The following is a 16,856-nucleotide window of genomic DNA, read 5'->3' on the forward strand; positions in this document are numbered from 1 at the left end:
TTATAATGAAAGAGAGCTAACAAAAATTTATAAATCAATGTCCAGATGTTAGAGCTGGAAGGGGAATTGCTAAACCACAATCTAGTCAAAGCCCCTCAGCCTGGATGGGTAGGGAAGATAAGAGAGATGGGCAGGCCTTGTCCAGTGTCTTGAGTCATTAGCAGCACACCTGGAACTCATCTCCTCCTCATGCTTCAAGACCTAGCTCCATGCTTGACTTCTCAGAAGGCTTTCCTGACACCAACCTCTGCCAGAGTTGTGGCCTCTCCCGCTTACCCACCAAGTTTTCATAGCAATCTGCGCATCTATTTATTATGTGAGACTCTTGGAACGCCATGGCACGTCCCTTTGCCATAGCATTTGTCTCAATATACTGTAACTGTCTCCTTAATGTCTGTGTCCTTCCCCTTCTTAATCTGTGCTGGTTAAGGTGGGGAGTCCATGGAGGGGCAATACACACAAAGGACATACAGTCACTGTATATGTGTGTCTTCACAAAACTGATCATCTTACAATTTGAAGAACAGAGTGTATAAGAAAATTGGAAGGTCAGAGTTCATCTTGAGCAGTTCATTTAGCTCCCTGCTATGGCAGCAGAACCCTTTTTGTCAAATAAAATCTCATCTGGAAGTCTAATATATAAAATAGGCATGAACAGATCTCTACTGGAGGGGAAGGAGCACCACTTGGCTTACCTTTCCCTTTAACAGCTCCTAAGGCAACCTGAGGAGCAACCTCATTTTTTGAATGACAAAATTGAGCCAAAATAAAGAAACTCTCTTATTCTAGGTCTTCCCCTCATTCAGCATGGCATAGAGGTTACAGTAGGGTCTTTAAAGCCTGGCAAAACTAATGAAATCCTCTATGACCTTGGAAGAGCAATTTAACCTCCCTTGTGTCAGTTTTTTCATCTAGGGTGGGCAACAAGGACCCAGTCCTCCAAATACAGGGTTTACGTACGTGTTTGCTGATGACTGCATTTTTTTTTTTTTTAAAGATTTTATTTATTTGACAGAGAGAGACACAGCGAGAGAGGAAACACAAGAAGGGGGAGGGGGAGAGGGAGAAGCAGGCTTCCTGCAGAGCAGGGAGCCCGATGTGGGGCTCGATCCCAGGACCCTGGGATCATGACCCAAGCTGAAGGCAGACGCTTAACGAGTGAGCCACCCAGGTGCCCCTGATGACTGCTTTTGATGGCTGAGGGGCCAGCACAGAGGCTGGCAGCCATGGTCCAACCTTCACGGGCTGAAGTTTATTCCAGAAGATTTAAAGAAACAGATGAATGGATAAACAAAACATGGCAGATACACTGTATGGACTATTATTCAGCCATAAAAAGGAATGAAGTTTTGATACATGCTACAACATGGATGAACCTTGAAAACATTATGCTAAGTGAAATAAGCCAAATAAAAGGACAAATATTATATGATTCCACTTATGTGAAATATCTCAAATAGGCAAATTCATAGAGACTGAGATTAGAGGTTCTCAAGGCTAGAGAGAGGGGGGATGAGGAATTACTATTTCACAGACACAAAATTTCTGTTTGGAATGATGAAAAAGTTCTGGAAATACTGGGGATGGTTACACAACACTGTAAAGGTACTTGATGTCAATAAATTACACACTTAAAAATGGTTAAAATGGTAAATTTTATGTATATTTTGCTGCAATAAAGTAAAAAAAAATTAAGTTTACTTATATTTCACTTAAGGTGACACTTACAAGCTATATTACCTTGGGCAAGTTACTTAATATAGTTGAACATGGGGCGCCTAGGTGGCTCAGTCGGTCAAGCATCTCCCTTCAGCTTGGGTCATGATCCCGGGACTGAGCCCCAGGTCGTGCTCCCTGCTCAGTGGGGAGTCTGCTTCTCCCTCTCCCTCTGCCTCTCCCCCTGTTCGTGCTCTCTCTCAAATAAGTAAATAAAATCTTTAAAAAATATATATATAGTTGAACCTTATTCCCTCATATGCATAATGATAATAGCTCTCCCTTGTATGGTTACTAAGAGAACTGGAGACAAAGTTTGTAAAGTGTCTGGCACTCCAGACTGATAGTCATTACTGGTGGCTATTACTATAATAGGTATCAACAGCAACAGTAACATTATAATTAATATAAACATAATGAAAACATAATAAATAACCAACTGAGCCACCCAGGCGCCCCATAATAAATAACTTAATCCAATAAATATTTAATAAGTAACTGCCTGCTCTGTTCTAGACACAGGAGGTACCATGACTGCTGCCCTCAAGGAGCTCACAGTCTAGAAAGACATGAAATAAATGAACAACTCCTACAGAGAACAGGAAGCCAAGGAGCAGGGGAATAATAATGCCCAACAACACTTCTTTTTTGGGAGAAAAGGTTGATCTTTTCTACAGAAGTGGGAAATCATTTTGTGATCCAGGAAAGTAAATCAGTCATAAACAAACAGCAAATTAGTTTAATGTGCATGATTTCTGCCCAGATAAGATTTAATCCATCTGCTTTTTCTATTGACATCACACATAATACATCAGAGGCAGACACACTCACTGCTTTTGAGTTCTCTCCAAAACCCAAAGAGGCCTTGCTTGACAGTTTGGTGGAGTAAGAAGAGCATTAGATTTGGATTTGGAGTATAGTAAACCTAAGTTCTAGTTGTGGCCTTGCAATTTACTAACAGTATGAACTTGTACATATGTATTAACCCTTCTGAGTCTTTGTCTGTAAAATGGATGTTTTAATAAAAATTTCTAGGGCGCCTGGGTGGCTCAGTTGGTTAAGCGACTGCCTTCAGCTCAGGTCATGATCCCAGGGTCCTGGGATCGAGTCCCGCATCGGGCTCCCTGCTCTGCGGGGAGCCTGCTTCTCCCTCTCCCACTCCCCCTGCTTGTGTTCCCTCTCTCGCTGTGTCTCTCTCTGTCAAATAAATAAATAAAATCTTCTAAAAAAAAAATAAAAATAAAAATAAATAAATAAATAAAAATTTCTAGAGCACCGTATTGTTGTAAGGACTCAATGAAATTACAAATGATAAAGAATTTTCCAAGTTGTATTGTACCTCTTATTCATTATTATCAGGGGTTTTACGGGCCCCCTTTTCTCAAGCTTCAGAGAAAATCTGTCATTGGAGCGTCAATTTTTGTTTGTTTTAAAGATTTATTTATTTGAGAGAGAGAGAGATCGAGCATGTGTGAGCAGGGGGAGGGACAGATGGAGAGGGAGGGAGAGAACCTTCAAGCAGCCACCCCCGCTGAGTGTGGGGGCCAATGCAGGACTTGATCCCAGGACCCTGAGATCATGACCTGAGCCGAAACCAAAAGTCGGTCACTTAACCGACTGAGCCACCCAGGCACCCCACTTGTTTTTTATTTTTATTTTTTATAAACCCTTTACATTTCTCAGATTTGACCTTTCTTTTCCATCCTTCCTACCCTTATCAGGCCATTATTACTCTTTCTTGGATTTTTTAAAAAAGATTTATTTGAGAGAGAGCACAGGCAGGGTAAGCAGCAGGAAGAGGGAGAGGGAGAAGCAGGCTCCCCACTGAGCAGGGAACCAGACATGGGACTCGATCCCAGGACCCTGGGATCATGACCTGAGCCGAAGGCAGACGCTTAACCAACTGAGCCACCCAGGCACCCCTACTCTTTCTTGGATTATTTACATTTTCCCCTAGCTGGTCTTCCTGACTTGTCACATACCTTCTCCCAATGCATTCTTTATATAGCAGCCAAAATCATTTTTCTAACTTGAAAATTAGACCACCTCATTCCAGTACTTAAAACCCCTTAATGATACTTCATTGCCCTTTGGTTGAAGTCCAAACTCCTTAGCTTGCAAGAGGATTTTATGACTTGACCATTCAGATCCCTCCAGACCATTTCCTACTCATCTTATGTATCTATGTTTTTACTCCAGATGGTGGCTGGCATTATGTTTTTATTTAGAGCTATAGTTTCACTAGAGATCATCAGGTCCAATCCTCTTCTCAGGTGAGGAACCTGAGGTCTCGTAACTACCTAAGGAAAACACTTACTACAGTTCACCATGAATTCAATATCTGATTTACTTCTGTGTCTCTAGTACTCAGCCCCTGACGTGCCATGAATACTAAGTATTTTTTAGAGAGATAGATGGACTGGCAGATACCAAAGTTGGAATAGAACCTGAAACTTTGGCAGCTAAACTAGTTCTCTTTCTATTCACCTTATGCTGCTTTTTTATTTTCCAAGACACTCATGTGTAAAACATCTGGTATATAGTTATGCTCTTATTAGGTACTAAAGCATTAGTAGCCATTGTTTTGTTGTTAGTCATCATTATGGGCATACCTCATTTTATTGCACTTTACAAATAGTGCATTTTTTATAAATTGAAGGTCTGTGGCAACACTGAGACAAGCAAGTCTCAGTGCGATTTTGCCAACAGCATTTGCTTGTTTCATGTTTCTGTGTCACATTTTGGTAATTCTCACAATATTTCAAACTTTTTCATTATTATATTTATGGTGATCTGTGATTGGTGATTACTACTTGCTGAAAGCTCAGATGATGGTTTATATTTTTTAGCAATAAAATATTTTTAATTAAGGTATATACTTTTTTTTTTAGACGTAATGCTACTGCATACTTAATAGACTACAGTATAGTGTTAACATAACTTTTTAAAAAAGACTTATTTATGACAGAGAGAAAGAGAGAGAAATCGGGAGCAAGCAGGGGGAGGGGCACACAGCATCTTGAGCAGACTCCCCACTGAGTGGGCTCCATCTCACACTCTGAGGTCATGGCCTGAGCTGAAATCAAGAGTTGGATGCTTAACCTACTGAGCCCCCCAGGCGCCCCTAAACATAACTTTTACATGCACTGGGAAACAGAAACGTTCATTTGACTCACTTCACTGCAATGTTCACTTTATTGCGGTGGTCTGGAATGGAACCTGCAATCTCTCTGAGGTGTGCATGTATTTCACCAGTACCTGGCACAGGGATTGGTACAGAATAGACTCTCAGGAAATTTTGAAAGAAGGAAGGAAGGGAGGGAGGGAAGGAAGAAAGAAAGAGAGAAGTGAGTAGCCTTCTGCCATGGCAAGGAGAGTCTGGGACAGGTAGCCGTGTGGAAGAAACTGTTCTTGCTTTGTAGGTGAATGAACGGAGACTCAGGACATTTACTTTGGATGATCTGTTGTGACTGGTCAACCCCTCTGGATGGATCAGACGAAACAAGGAGATTTTTCTACTTATGAATTATGTAGAGATAGCACAGATCCTCAGAGAAACTTGGTTTATAGCAAATTTTCTTCTTTTAGAACAATGATAGCTGAAGTCTGGCAATTCCTTTGAGCTTCTTAGTAAGGAAAAGCTGTCCTCAAACCTCCTATATTATCTATATAGTCATCCTTGGATTCTCTCTCTCCCTCTCTCCCTCAAATAAATAAATCTTTAACAAAATAAATTTTAAAAAATAAAGAGTGTTGGCAAGGATGTAGAACCCTTGTGCACTGCTGGTAGGAGTATAAAATGGTGCAGTCGCTGTGGAAAACAGTATTGAGGTGCCTCAAAAAATTAAAAACAGATTGCCGTATGATCTAGCAATTCCACCTCTAAATATATACTCGAAAGAACTGAAAGCGGGCACCTGGGTGGCTCAGTCGTTAAGCGTCTGCCTTCGGCTCAGGTCATGATCCCGGAGTCCCAGGATCGAGTCCGCATCGGGCTCCCTGCTCGGCGGGAAGCCTGCTTCTCCCTCTCCCACTCCCCCTGCTTGTGTTCCTGCTCTCGCTATCTCTCTCTCTGTCAAATAAATAAAATATTAAAAAAAAAAAAAAAAGAACTGAAAGCAAGGTTTCAAAGAGATATTTGTACACCCATGTTCATAGCCAGTATATTCACAATAGCCAAAAAGTGAAAGCAACCCAGTGTTCATCGAGAGATTAATGGATTAAGAAAAGTGGCCTAAACATACAAGGGAATATTATTCAGCCTAAAAAGGAAGGAAATGCTGACACATACTACACATAGATCAACCTTGATGATATTATGGTGAGTGAAACAAAAGGACAAATACTGTATGATTCCATTTGTATGAGGCATATAGAGTAGTCAAATTCATAGAGACACACAGTATATAGAATGGTGGTTGCCAGAGGCTGGGGAAAGGGGGAGAATAAGGAACTGTTACTTCAAGGGTATACAGTTTCAGTTTTATAAGATGAAAAGACTTCTATGTATGGATATGGATGGTGGTGATGCTTGAACAACAATTTGGATGTACTTAATGTGACTGAACTGTACACTTAAAAGTGATTAAGATGGCAAATAATTTTATGTTATGTGTATTTTACCACAATTAAAAAAAAAAAAAGATAGGACTGGGGTGCCTAGGTGGCTCAGTTGGTTAAGCGGCCAACTCCTGACTTCAGCTCAGGTCATGATCTCAGCATCCTGGGATTGAGCCCCAAGTTGGGCTCTGTGTTCAGTGGGGAGTCTACTCAAGATTCTCTCCCTCTGTTCCCCCCGGCCCCCACTCACCTACTCTCTCTCTCTCGAATTTCTAAAAAGAATAGAACTTAGTAACTAACTTTAGAAGACAAAAGAAAAACGGATATCAAGGATGACTCTTACGGGGGCGCCTGGGTGGCTCAGTCAGTTAAGCGGCTGCCTTCAGCTCAGATCATGATTCCAGGGTCCCGGGATGGAGCCCTCCGTTGGGCTCCCTGCTCAGCGAGAGCCTGTTTCTCCCTCTCCCTCCGCCTGCTGCTCTGCCTACTTGTGCTCTCTCTCCGTCTGTCAAATAAATAAAATCTTAAAAAAAAAAAATGACTCTGTTTCTGATTTGAGGGAATAGGTGAATGATGGTACTAATTACAAACTGATAAAAGGAAAAATGAGTTACAGGGAAAGACAATAGGCTCAGTTTAGACATGATACATCTGAGCAAAGTATGAGACATTCACGGAGAAGATGTTCAGAAGAATAGCCAGGGAGGAAGAAAGGAAAAAACAAATGGAAAAATAAACAAACAGAAAAACTATGTTATAATCAATGAAAAGCAAGGGAAGAGAAAACTTCCAGAAGGGATGAATCTGGAACATCAAATGATACAGGGATGTCAAATTAGGATGAAGGCTGACAAGTGTCCACTGGATTTAACAGCAAGGAGATTACTAGTAACCACAGTGAGAACAGTTAATAAGAATTCTTCTTAGAGACCTTTTTCAGTCATAGGCGAAACTTATTAAGTGACCTGAGAAGTCTTTTCTGAGTAGAAATCAGTTTGACTATCAGAAGGGGGTTTTGTGGAGCAGTTTCAGGAATCAGAATCCATTTCCCAGGCTCATCTAAGATCCTAATCTCTATGGTGTCCAAGATATAGCCAAGTAGGTTAGAGTAGTAACTCTTGTTTTGTAATGCAGAAGATCTGGAGTTTTGGCTCTGCTACACAGTGTGACCTTGGGACAGCTGATCCCTAGTCGTAGGGAAACAGGGGCTACCTCCCTAGACTTGTTATAAGAAATAAATATGAGGGGAAACCCCCACAAAAGTTCTTTGCAAAGAACAAACTAGTCAGTCTTAAAACCTCTATCAGGTGATCTTCACAAAGGAGGGTGAAGGGTGCAAGGCCTGGGTCACTGCAGAGAAAGATATTCTTTTTCAATCTACTAATATATCAGATTATTCATTGTATCTGCAGGCTGTCAGCTTAATTATCAAGTCTCCTAGCTGAAAAACTGTGTCAAATACAAATATGTTTCTTAAATTGTTCTTAAGCAAAAAAAAGTATTCTAGAAAAAACCCTGAAAATGACAGTCTTTGAATATACCAATTTCCTAATTTTCCAACCTTGAGGGTCATGTGTTTTGTTAGGGTATCTGAAGTATTTCAACAGATATTTGCTGCTAGATGAAAGCGGGATATTCATTTAGGACCCAGCACAAGAGTGGCGGAGAGCATGTGAGCTAGTATGGGCCAGCAGAGGATTGAGTAGTAGCCAGGAGAGGATATAGACAAGGAAGATTTTCAAGGATGAAACCTTGGTTGTTACTCTATGGTAGAGAGACAATAAATACACAGACCCGAAATAGGGAGACCCAGCTCCAACACTTCCTGCAAAAACACTTCTCCATCTTCTCACTTATAAAATGATGGGATACTTTAAGAGGTCCATCTGTTCAGAATTCTTTCTAGTCAGGTTTTGGAAACTTCACTACAAGTCAATGGCTGGCCCTATTACATTTATGACTCTCAGCTGTCTTGTGAAGACTAAATTCCTAATGCTTTTCTTTTTTTCCTTTTTTTCCAGATGATATACTAAGACCTGAAAAGTTCAATAATTTATGTGACATCACATAGTTTTTAAGTGGCGGAATCTAAAAAACTAACTCTTTACTCCACACTCTTTCCCCAGTAGAGATATACTTATCACTGTGCATTGTAACAACTGTTAACTGAGCACCAACTATGAGCCCAGCATGGTACCTCGGACTTCATAAACATTTTCATGGACCTGTGAACCAACCATCTGTATAGATCATTACCCCATTTTAGAGTTGAGGAAACTGAGATTGAAAAAAATTAAGTAACTTGCCCAAGGTCCTACAGCTAATTAGAGGCAGAGCCTAGATTCCACCCCAGATCTGACAGACTCCAAAACCCGTCTTTTCAGCCCCTATTCTAGATCTCTGGTGACGTGTGGATGCTCTCACCATCAGAACATTTTACGAAAAGAAGTGTGGAGAATATTTAGGTCTTGTCTAAATTGCAAACTTCTGGCAGAGAAATGTTACTGAGGTCTTTCAGAAAAAGAAATGCCCCATTCTATAAAGAGTCCCCTGCCACAGTAAATCTATGTAAAGGGTATTCACTGTACTTACTATCTTTATTAACCAGCGAAGGCTGCCATAATAAAATACCACAACTGAGTGGCTTAAACAACAGACATTTATTTCTCACTGTCTGGAGGATGGAAGTATGAGATCAGAATGCCAGCCCAATTGGATTCTAGTGAGGGTTCTTTTCCTGCCTTGCTAATAATGGCAGCCCTCTTGCTGTGTCTTTACATGGCAGAGAGAGAGAGAGCTCTCGTGGCTCTTCCTCTTCCTTATTATAAGGGCACTAATCCCATCATGAGGGCCCCCTTCTCATGACCTCAACTTAACCTAATTATCTCAGAAAGGCCCCATCTTCAAATACCATCACATCGGGAATTAGAACTTCAACATATGAATTTGGGGGGACACAAACATTCAGTCGATTACACTATCTATGCTTTAAGTGTTTTAAAGTATGTGAACATATTACATTCTCTAAATTCTCCGTTCCAAGATGCATAAGGAGCTAATTATAACCACTTCATAGGACAGTTGCAAGTATAAAAATATTGTCTGTAAAACAATGAGTTCAGTTTTTGGCACATAGTAAGCACTCAGTAAAGGAACTTTAAAAAGGAGAAGAAACAATATTGTCAACTGGCTATAAGATAGCTGTTCACTGGAATAAACTGTATTGCTGTGATAATGTGATTTATAATAGGAAATATACATTTGGTCTTTGTCTTCATTCCTGGAACAGAGCTCCTAAAACCCTTGAAATTTTCTGAGTGATAAGAGCCATAAAGATGTCTTGATATTCGTAACAAACTCCTTTCAACCACAAATGAGTTTATATTAATGGAATGACTTCTGGAAAGCAATGGGGGCTGATTGCCAGGGGAACCAACCATGTGATTGGAAAGTTGGAACTTTCAGTCCCATCCAATCCCTGACCTATGGGGAAAGGGGCTGCACGTTGAATCAACTGCCAGTAGCCAGTGGTTTGATCAATCATGCCTATGTAATGAAGTCTTCATAGAAGCCAAAAAGGACAAGGTTTGGAGAGCTTCCAGGTTGGTGAACACATGAAGGTGCTGGGAGAATGGCACCCTCTGGAGCAGGCATGGAAGCTCCATGCCCGTTTCTACATTCCTTGCCCTATGCATGTCTTCCATCTACTTATTCTTGAATTACCTCCTTTTAGTGAGTAAACTGGTTTCCTGTGTTCTATGAGCCGTTCTAGAAGATTATTTGAACCCAAGCAGTGGTTGTGGGAACCTCTGATTTACAGGCTATCAGCCAGAAGCACAGGTAACAACCTGGACTTGCAATTAGCATCAGAAGTGAGGACAGTCTTGTGGGATTGAGCCCTCAACCTGTGGAATCTGATGCTATTGACAGGTAGATATATCAGAATTGAGTTGAATTATATATAAGACACCCAGCTGGTATTGGAGAATTGCGTGGTATGAGGAAAAGACCCACACATTAGAACTGGTTTTCGGAATCATTAATTGTGAAGTCATATTTTATTTCCCTCTCAGATTTCACAGAGAATTTCAAATCAGGAGTTTTCCCAACCTCTCTGTTCCCTGTGGCCACTACCCCATTACCTCTGAAGTATATGATACCACAATGGACTTGACCTTCCACTTTTCCTTCTACTGCACTTCACTAGCCTACCCCAAACTGCTGGCCAGGAGCAGACTTTTAGTCCCTCAAAGGTGAGGATCCCTAGTCCTAAACCTCTGAGACTAAAAAACAACCCTCTCACCTAGCTTATCACTGGAAACAGTGAAAGGAGTACATATTTTAAGACAGATCAGCTTACTATAAGGAAGCATATACACTTTGAAATCACAAAGACCTGAGTTCAAGTCTTTCCCTCATCTTTTAGGAGTGATATACACTGGTCAAGTCTTACAACTTGAATTAAACTACCAATTTCTTTAACAGTAAAAGACAAGTACTATAGGGTTTATGATAAGATTATAATTAATATATAAAAAGTACTTGGCATGTTTGCCAAATGATAATACTCTTTAACATAACCATTACTGTTAATAACAATAATAACAAATGTTTGCTTTAATGCATTATATTTGGCATTTGTTTACAAATTATCTTACTTGGGTCTTCTATTTCCAGCACTATGGAGGAGAAGATAACCTGAAAATTTGCCTACTACATAACACGTGGAAAAGCTGGATAAAGTATAACAAACACTTCGTGTTATGTAACAAACATAGGCAGAGTTAAGATTTTAAGAAAGAAAAAGAAATCCCCAGGAGTGAAAAACTGAAGACGAAACTAAAAATCAGGAACTCTCATAGCCGATGTTGAACTGCTGTGGGAAGGTTTTTTGGTTTGGGCAATTAAAGGGCTTGCTTTTTATAGCCACTGGGGGTGGGAGATGAGCCCTTGGGCCCTGGAGAGGTCATGAGTTGGAACTCAAATTCCCCTCCATAAAGCTCGGACCTTAGAGGAGTCATATTGTCAGTTTAAAAAAAAAAGACTCGGGGCACCTGGGTGGCTCAGATGGTTAAGCGTCTGCCTTCGGCTCAGGTCATGATCCCAGGGTCCTGAGATCAAGTCCTGCATCGGGCTTCCTGCTCGGCAGAGAGCCTGCTTCTCCCTCTCCCTCTGCTGTTCCCCCTGCTTGCGCTCTCTCGCTCTCTGTCAAATAAATAAAACAAAATCTTAAAAAAAAAAAAAAAAAAGACTCAAAAGTACAGACAGACAACAGGAAGCTTAGATTAAAAAAGAAAATTTCCCTAAGAATTTGAAACTTTGGGTTGTGTGAAGTCTGAATTTATTCTACTTGTGTGGAGTTTATTCTTCCCATGTGGTCCTAGAATCTGCAGCAGAGAAATTAACTTAAAATACAGTTTCAGACTTAGTAGAAACAAAGACAATCTTCCCTCTCTCCCTTGGGAGGAGTACTAATTATCTCATTTAATTTTCACAACTATCCTATGGAATAAGTAATATTATCCCAGTTTATTAAAGGCATTTAAATTCAGGGAGGCTAAGCAGCCTGTCCAAAGTCACCTAGCTATTATCTAACAGAGCTAGGATTTGAATCTGGTTGTTGTTCATTCAATCAAAATATATTTACCAAGTTCTACTATGTGCCAAGCAGAAACAAGGTCCATCTCCTTTCCAATATATCACATTGCCTAATCTTTTTTGAGCAAATCAATAGATAAATGCAACTATTTTCTTCTTTCTCAACTTTAGCAATTCAGTGAGAATGAAGGCAGCCAGTATCACAGGAAACCCACGGGATTCCCCTGGGCTCTGTCTGCCAGAGCAGCTCAGTCCTCTCTGCCAAAGGGACTTAGGTTGCTGAGACACTAAACAGGGAAGAAAAAGAGCAACTACCACTCAGTGGGTCCTGGTTACTGGAATTCATTTTATTAGAGTAAACATACAACAATTTTAGTTTCTAGTAAATATTTTCAAACAGAAATTTCAAAATATTTACTACTAAGGTTAAATAGGGATAATAAGGCTGTTGTGATAAACACAAACATATGAAATTAAAAGTTAGTGATAACAGCTATAGTTCTATCAGGCTCAACCTCCAACATATTTCTGAATGTTATTTAGGTTGCCAAGCATTGAGAAAATCCTGATTTACAAACATAAGTAGCTGCAACTATTGGTGTTTTTTTTTTAATTAACATGCATTCTTAAAAGCTTAAGTTAACACATTGTTTACCTTATGTGTATAAAAATAGTTCTAAATATTTTTAAATATTTATAAAAATAGTTCTTTATAAAAATAGTTCTAAAAATTTTTCAAAATCAAATCACATACTTGAGGAATTTCTGAAGCACCACTCTAGTGTTCTTACAGAACAAAGTATGGAAAAATCAGAAAAAAAAAAAAAAAAAGTTCTCTGAGATCCCTCCATTTCAGTCTAGGAAATTATATAGAATACACAGTAAAGTGCAAAGTTATAAGAAGGAACCAGTACATTCTATTCACTGCCAATGGCTCTCTTCTGGGGCAAAACCCACTACACCCCCACCTCCAATCCTGCCATCAAGACCATTATTCATCTACTTTTTGAGCATCATTTCCCACTTTTCCCCTCTTTTTTTTTTTTTAAATAAAGATCTTATTTTTAAAAAAGATTTATTTGAGAGAGAAAGAGAGCACACATGTGCGAGCAAGCATGGGCGGGTGGCAGAGGGAGAGGGAGAATCCAAGTAGACTGTGCCTAGTGCAGAGCCTGATGTGGGGCTCAATTTCATGACCCCAAGATCACGACCTGAGCCAAAACCAAGAGTCCGGAGCTCAACCCAGGCTCCCCAAGATTTTATTTTATTTTTTATTTTTTTTAATTTATTTTTTATTTATTTATTTGACAGAGGGAGACACAGCAAGAGAGGGAACACAAGCAGGAGGAGTGGGAGAGGGAGAAGCAGGCTTCCCGCGGAGCAGGGAGCCCGATGCGGGGCTCGACCCCAGGACCCTGGGATCATGACCTGAGCCGAAGGCAGACGCTTAATGACTGAGCCACCCAGGCACCCCCAAGATTTTATTTTTTTAAGTAATCTCCACACCCAGCATGGGGCTCGACCCCGAGATCATGCTCTTCTGACTGAGCCAGCCAAGTGCCCCTGCCCTCTTTTCCCCTTTTCTACTCTTTACTCCAGCTAATCTCAAGTATTGACTGTACCCTGACCATACCGTCCTAATTCCCCATGTGTTTATTAATACTGTTGCCTTCACCTTGGAATACTGTATTTTTGAAGGCCCATGATATGCTAAGCACTGTGCTAGACAACCTAAATACATTTTCTCCTTTACTTCTATTACCATATTTTACCCATCTTTATTTATTTGTAAATAATAACATTTTTAAGTGTTTACTTTGTGCCAGATATTAGATGTTCAGTGCCTTATAGTAGCTCATTTAATCCTGATAGCAGCCCTAAATCAAAATAGTATGACACTGACACAAAAGTACACACACAGATCAATGGAACAGAGAGTCCAGAAATAAACCAACGTTTATGTATTTATATGGTTAATTAATCTATGACAAAGGAGGCAAGAATATACAATGAGGAAAAGACAGCCACTTTAATAAATGGCACTGGGAAAACTGGACAGCTATATGCAAAAGAATAAACCTGGACCACCTTCTTACACCATACATAAAAATAAACTGGATTAAAGTCCTAAGCATGAGACCTGAAACCATAAAATTCTTTAAAAAAAAAAAAATATAGATAGATAGTAATCTCTTTGACACTGGCCATTGCAACATTTTTCTAGATATGTCTCCTAAGGCAAGGGAAACAAAAGCAAAAATAAACTATTGGGACTACATCAAAATAAAAGATTTTGCACAGTGAAGGAAACCATCAACAAAATGGAAATGCAATCTACTGAATGGGAGAAGATATCTGCAAATGATACATCCAATAAGGGATTAATATCCAAAATACATAAAGAACTTAGACAACACCAAAAAACCCAAATAATCCAATCACAAATGGGCAGAGGATCTGTCCAAAATATATACAGAACTTATATAACTCACCACCCAAAAAACCCAAATAATCCAATTAAAAATAGGCAGAAGATCTGAATAGACATTTTTCCAAAGACATAAAAATGGCAAGCAGACACATAAAAAGATGCTCAACATCACTCATCATCAGGGAAATGCAAATCAAAACCATAATGAGGTATCACTTCACGCTAAAATAAAACACACAAGAAACAAGTATTGGTAAGGATATGGAGAAAAAGGATCCCTTGCGCACTGTTGATGAGAACGTAAATTGGTAGACGCTGTGGAAAACAGTATGGAGGTTCCTCAAAATATTAAAAACATACCATATGATCTAATAATTCCACCACTGTGTATTTACCCAAAGAAAACGAAAACACTAATTTAAAAAGATACATGCACCCTTATGTTTGTTGCAATATTTTTTGCAATAGCCAAATTACAGAAGCAACCCAAATGTCCACGGACAGATGAATGGATAAAAAAGATGGGTGTGTGTGTGTCTGTGTGTGTACAAATGGAATATTACTCGTCATAAAAAGGAATAAGATCTTATCATTTGCGACAACATGGATGGACCTAGAGAATATTACACTAAGTGAAATAAGTCAGAGAAAAATACATACTGCATAATTTCACTTTATATGGAATCTAAAAAAATAAAAGAAGTGAATAAACAAAAAGCAGAAACAGACCTATACATACAGAGAACCAACTGATGGTTGCCAGAGGGGAGTTTGGTGGAGATGCAAAATGGGTGAAGAGAAGTGGGAGATATAGGCTTCCAGATATAAAATGAATAAAAGGGATGGCATAGGGATAGTCAATGACATTGTAATAGTGTTGTATGGGGACAGATGGTAGATACACTTGTGGTGAACATAGCACAACATAAAGACTTGTTGAATCAGTATGTTTTACACCTGAAACTAAATTAATACTGTATGTCAACTATACTTCAATTAAAAAAAACCTAGACTAAGTGTAAAGAAGGAAGGAAGGAAGGAAGGAAAGAAAATACTATTGCCCTCATTTTATAATGGGAGCACCAAGGCTCTGGAAGGTTAAAAAATTTGCCTAAGGCCAAGTAAGGGAGAGAATGCTTCCTGGAAGAGTGCCGTCTGAGCTCAGAGCTGAGTTCTTCAAGAATAAGGTGAAGTTGTCAGGGACAATGGCATTCCAGACAGAGGGACAACATACACACAGAGAAGTAGTAAACAGCTTGGTATGGGGTTCAGGAAAAAGATCAGTCTTCAGAATCAACAGACCTGGGTTCAAATATCTATTTTTGTTTTTGTTTCATGGTCTCTTACTATGACTATGGTTTTCTCAACTGTGAAATGGTGATAAGAAGCTTTAAGATTAAAATTAAACATATATAAAAGTGTGTATCACAGGGCCAGCATGGTAGGTACTCAATAAATAAATGTTACTTCCCTTCCTTTCCCCTAGTTGACAGTTCAAGAACTGGACCCCAGACATACCACTCTTCTATAAATTACAAAGCTTTATCAGAGCTTTCGGAGGCTCTGGTAAAGGTTGGCTCCGGTAAAGTACACCAAAAATCATTCAGCAAGCTATCTGGTAATGTCCTTAACCACCACTTTTCAAAATGGGAACTATTCTCACACCACTCACCTGTGTAGGCCATGTTCTTAGGGTTGCCGTAAGGAGCCCCAGGCTGCACGGGGCTATACACAGGGTTCATTGTGGAAGACTGAGGATCCTACAGAGAAACAAAGAAAATAGCACCGATTATTGACTGCCCATTTTCCCTGATATCAGCTTCCCCTCTATAATCTTCAATTTATACTCACAGAGAACAACATGGTACAGCAAAAAGACAACTAAACAAAAAGCCATTTGTTTGTACTTGGCCCTATATTATACACTTTGCTCATTATACAGATGAAGATACTGAGAAGCAGAGAGGTGATACAACTTGCCTAATGTCAACCCAGGCCTTCTGCCTTTCAGTTCAGACCAGACCCACTATCCCGCAGATGACTCTCCCACTAATAAACTGTGTGGCATTGGCCAAGTCACTTCGCCTCACCGGACTCCAATGTCCTGATGTGAAATCCATTAGTTTAGGCTCTCTGAGGTACTTTTCTAATTCTAAGGACGCTAGTCCATGAGCTAGGAAAGGATGCACTTCTACTGCTCACCAGGGGAGCACAAGAGCCAAACAATGAGCACACACACTATTAGGAAGAGCATCAAGTGTCTCACCAATCCTTTGCACCTGCAGTGGACAAGATACCAGTTATCAGATTTGGAAAAAATAGAAATTTATTGCCACTGATCATTTTAATGCAAACAAGGAAACACAGCCAAGATCTCTTTCAAAATGTATTCAACGGAAAGAAATAAACTTGGAAATTTGTGTGCAATAAGTATCACCTGCACAAGTGCTCTGTTAATTACCTTAATGAAGCACATTCTCCATTCTGATTAATGGAAAAATCTGTCATTAAACTCTATTAGCCAGCCAATTTGTCCCATCTTGTTTAGGGA

The 16,856-nt window shown here is 39.7% G+C and overlaps 1 protein-coding gene across 1 annotated transcript in view; it reads right to left on the minus strand.

Moving 5' to 3' along the window:
* Nucleotides 1-16,060, minus strand: part of FAM168A (family with sequence similarity 168 member A) — a 61,793-nt gene extending 45,733 nt beyond the window's left edge. The window contains exon 1 of the mRNA XM_044919159.1: nucleotides 15,978-16,060. Coding sequence (XP_044775094.1) covers nucleotides 15,978-16,047 — 70 coding nt within the window. The 5' untranslated portion in view covers nucleotides 16,048-16,060. The remainder of the gene's footprint in view (nucleotides 1-15,977) is intronic.
* Between the last annotated feature and the right edge of the window lie 796 nt (nucleotides 16,061-16,856).

This window comes from Neomonachus schauinslandi, chromosome 11 (assembly GCF_002201575.2).
Source record: "Neomonachus schauinslandi chromosome 11, ASM220157v2, whole genome shotgun sequence".
NCBI classification, from domain to species: Eukaryota; Metazoa; Chordata; class Mammalia; order Carnivora; family Phocidae; genus Neomonachus; species Neomonachus schauinslandi.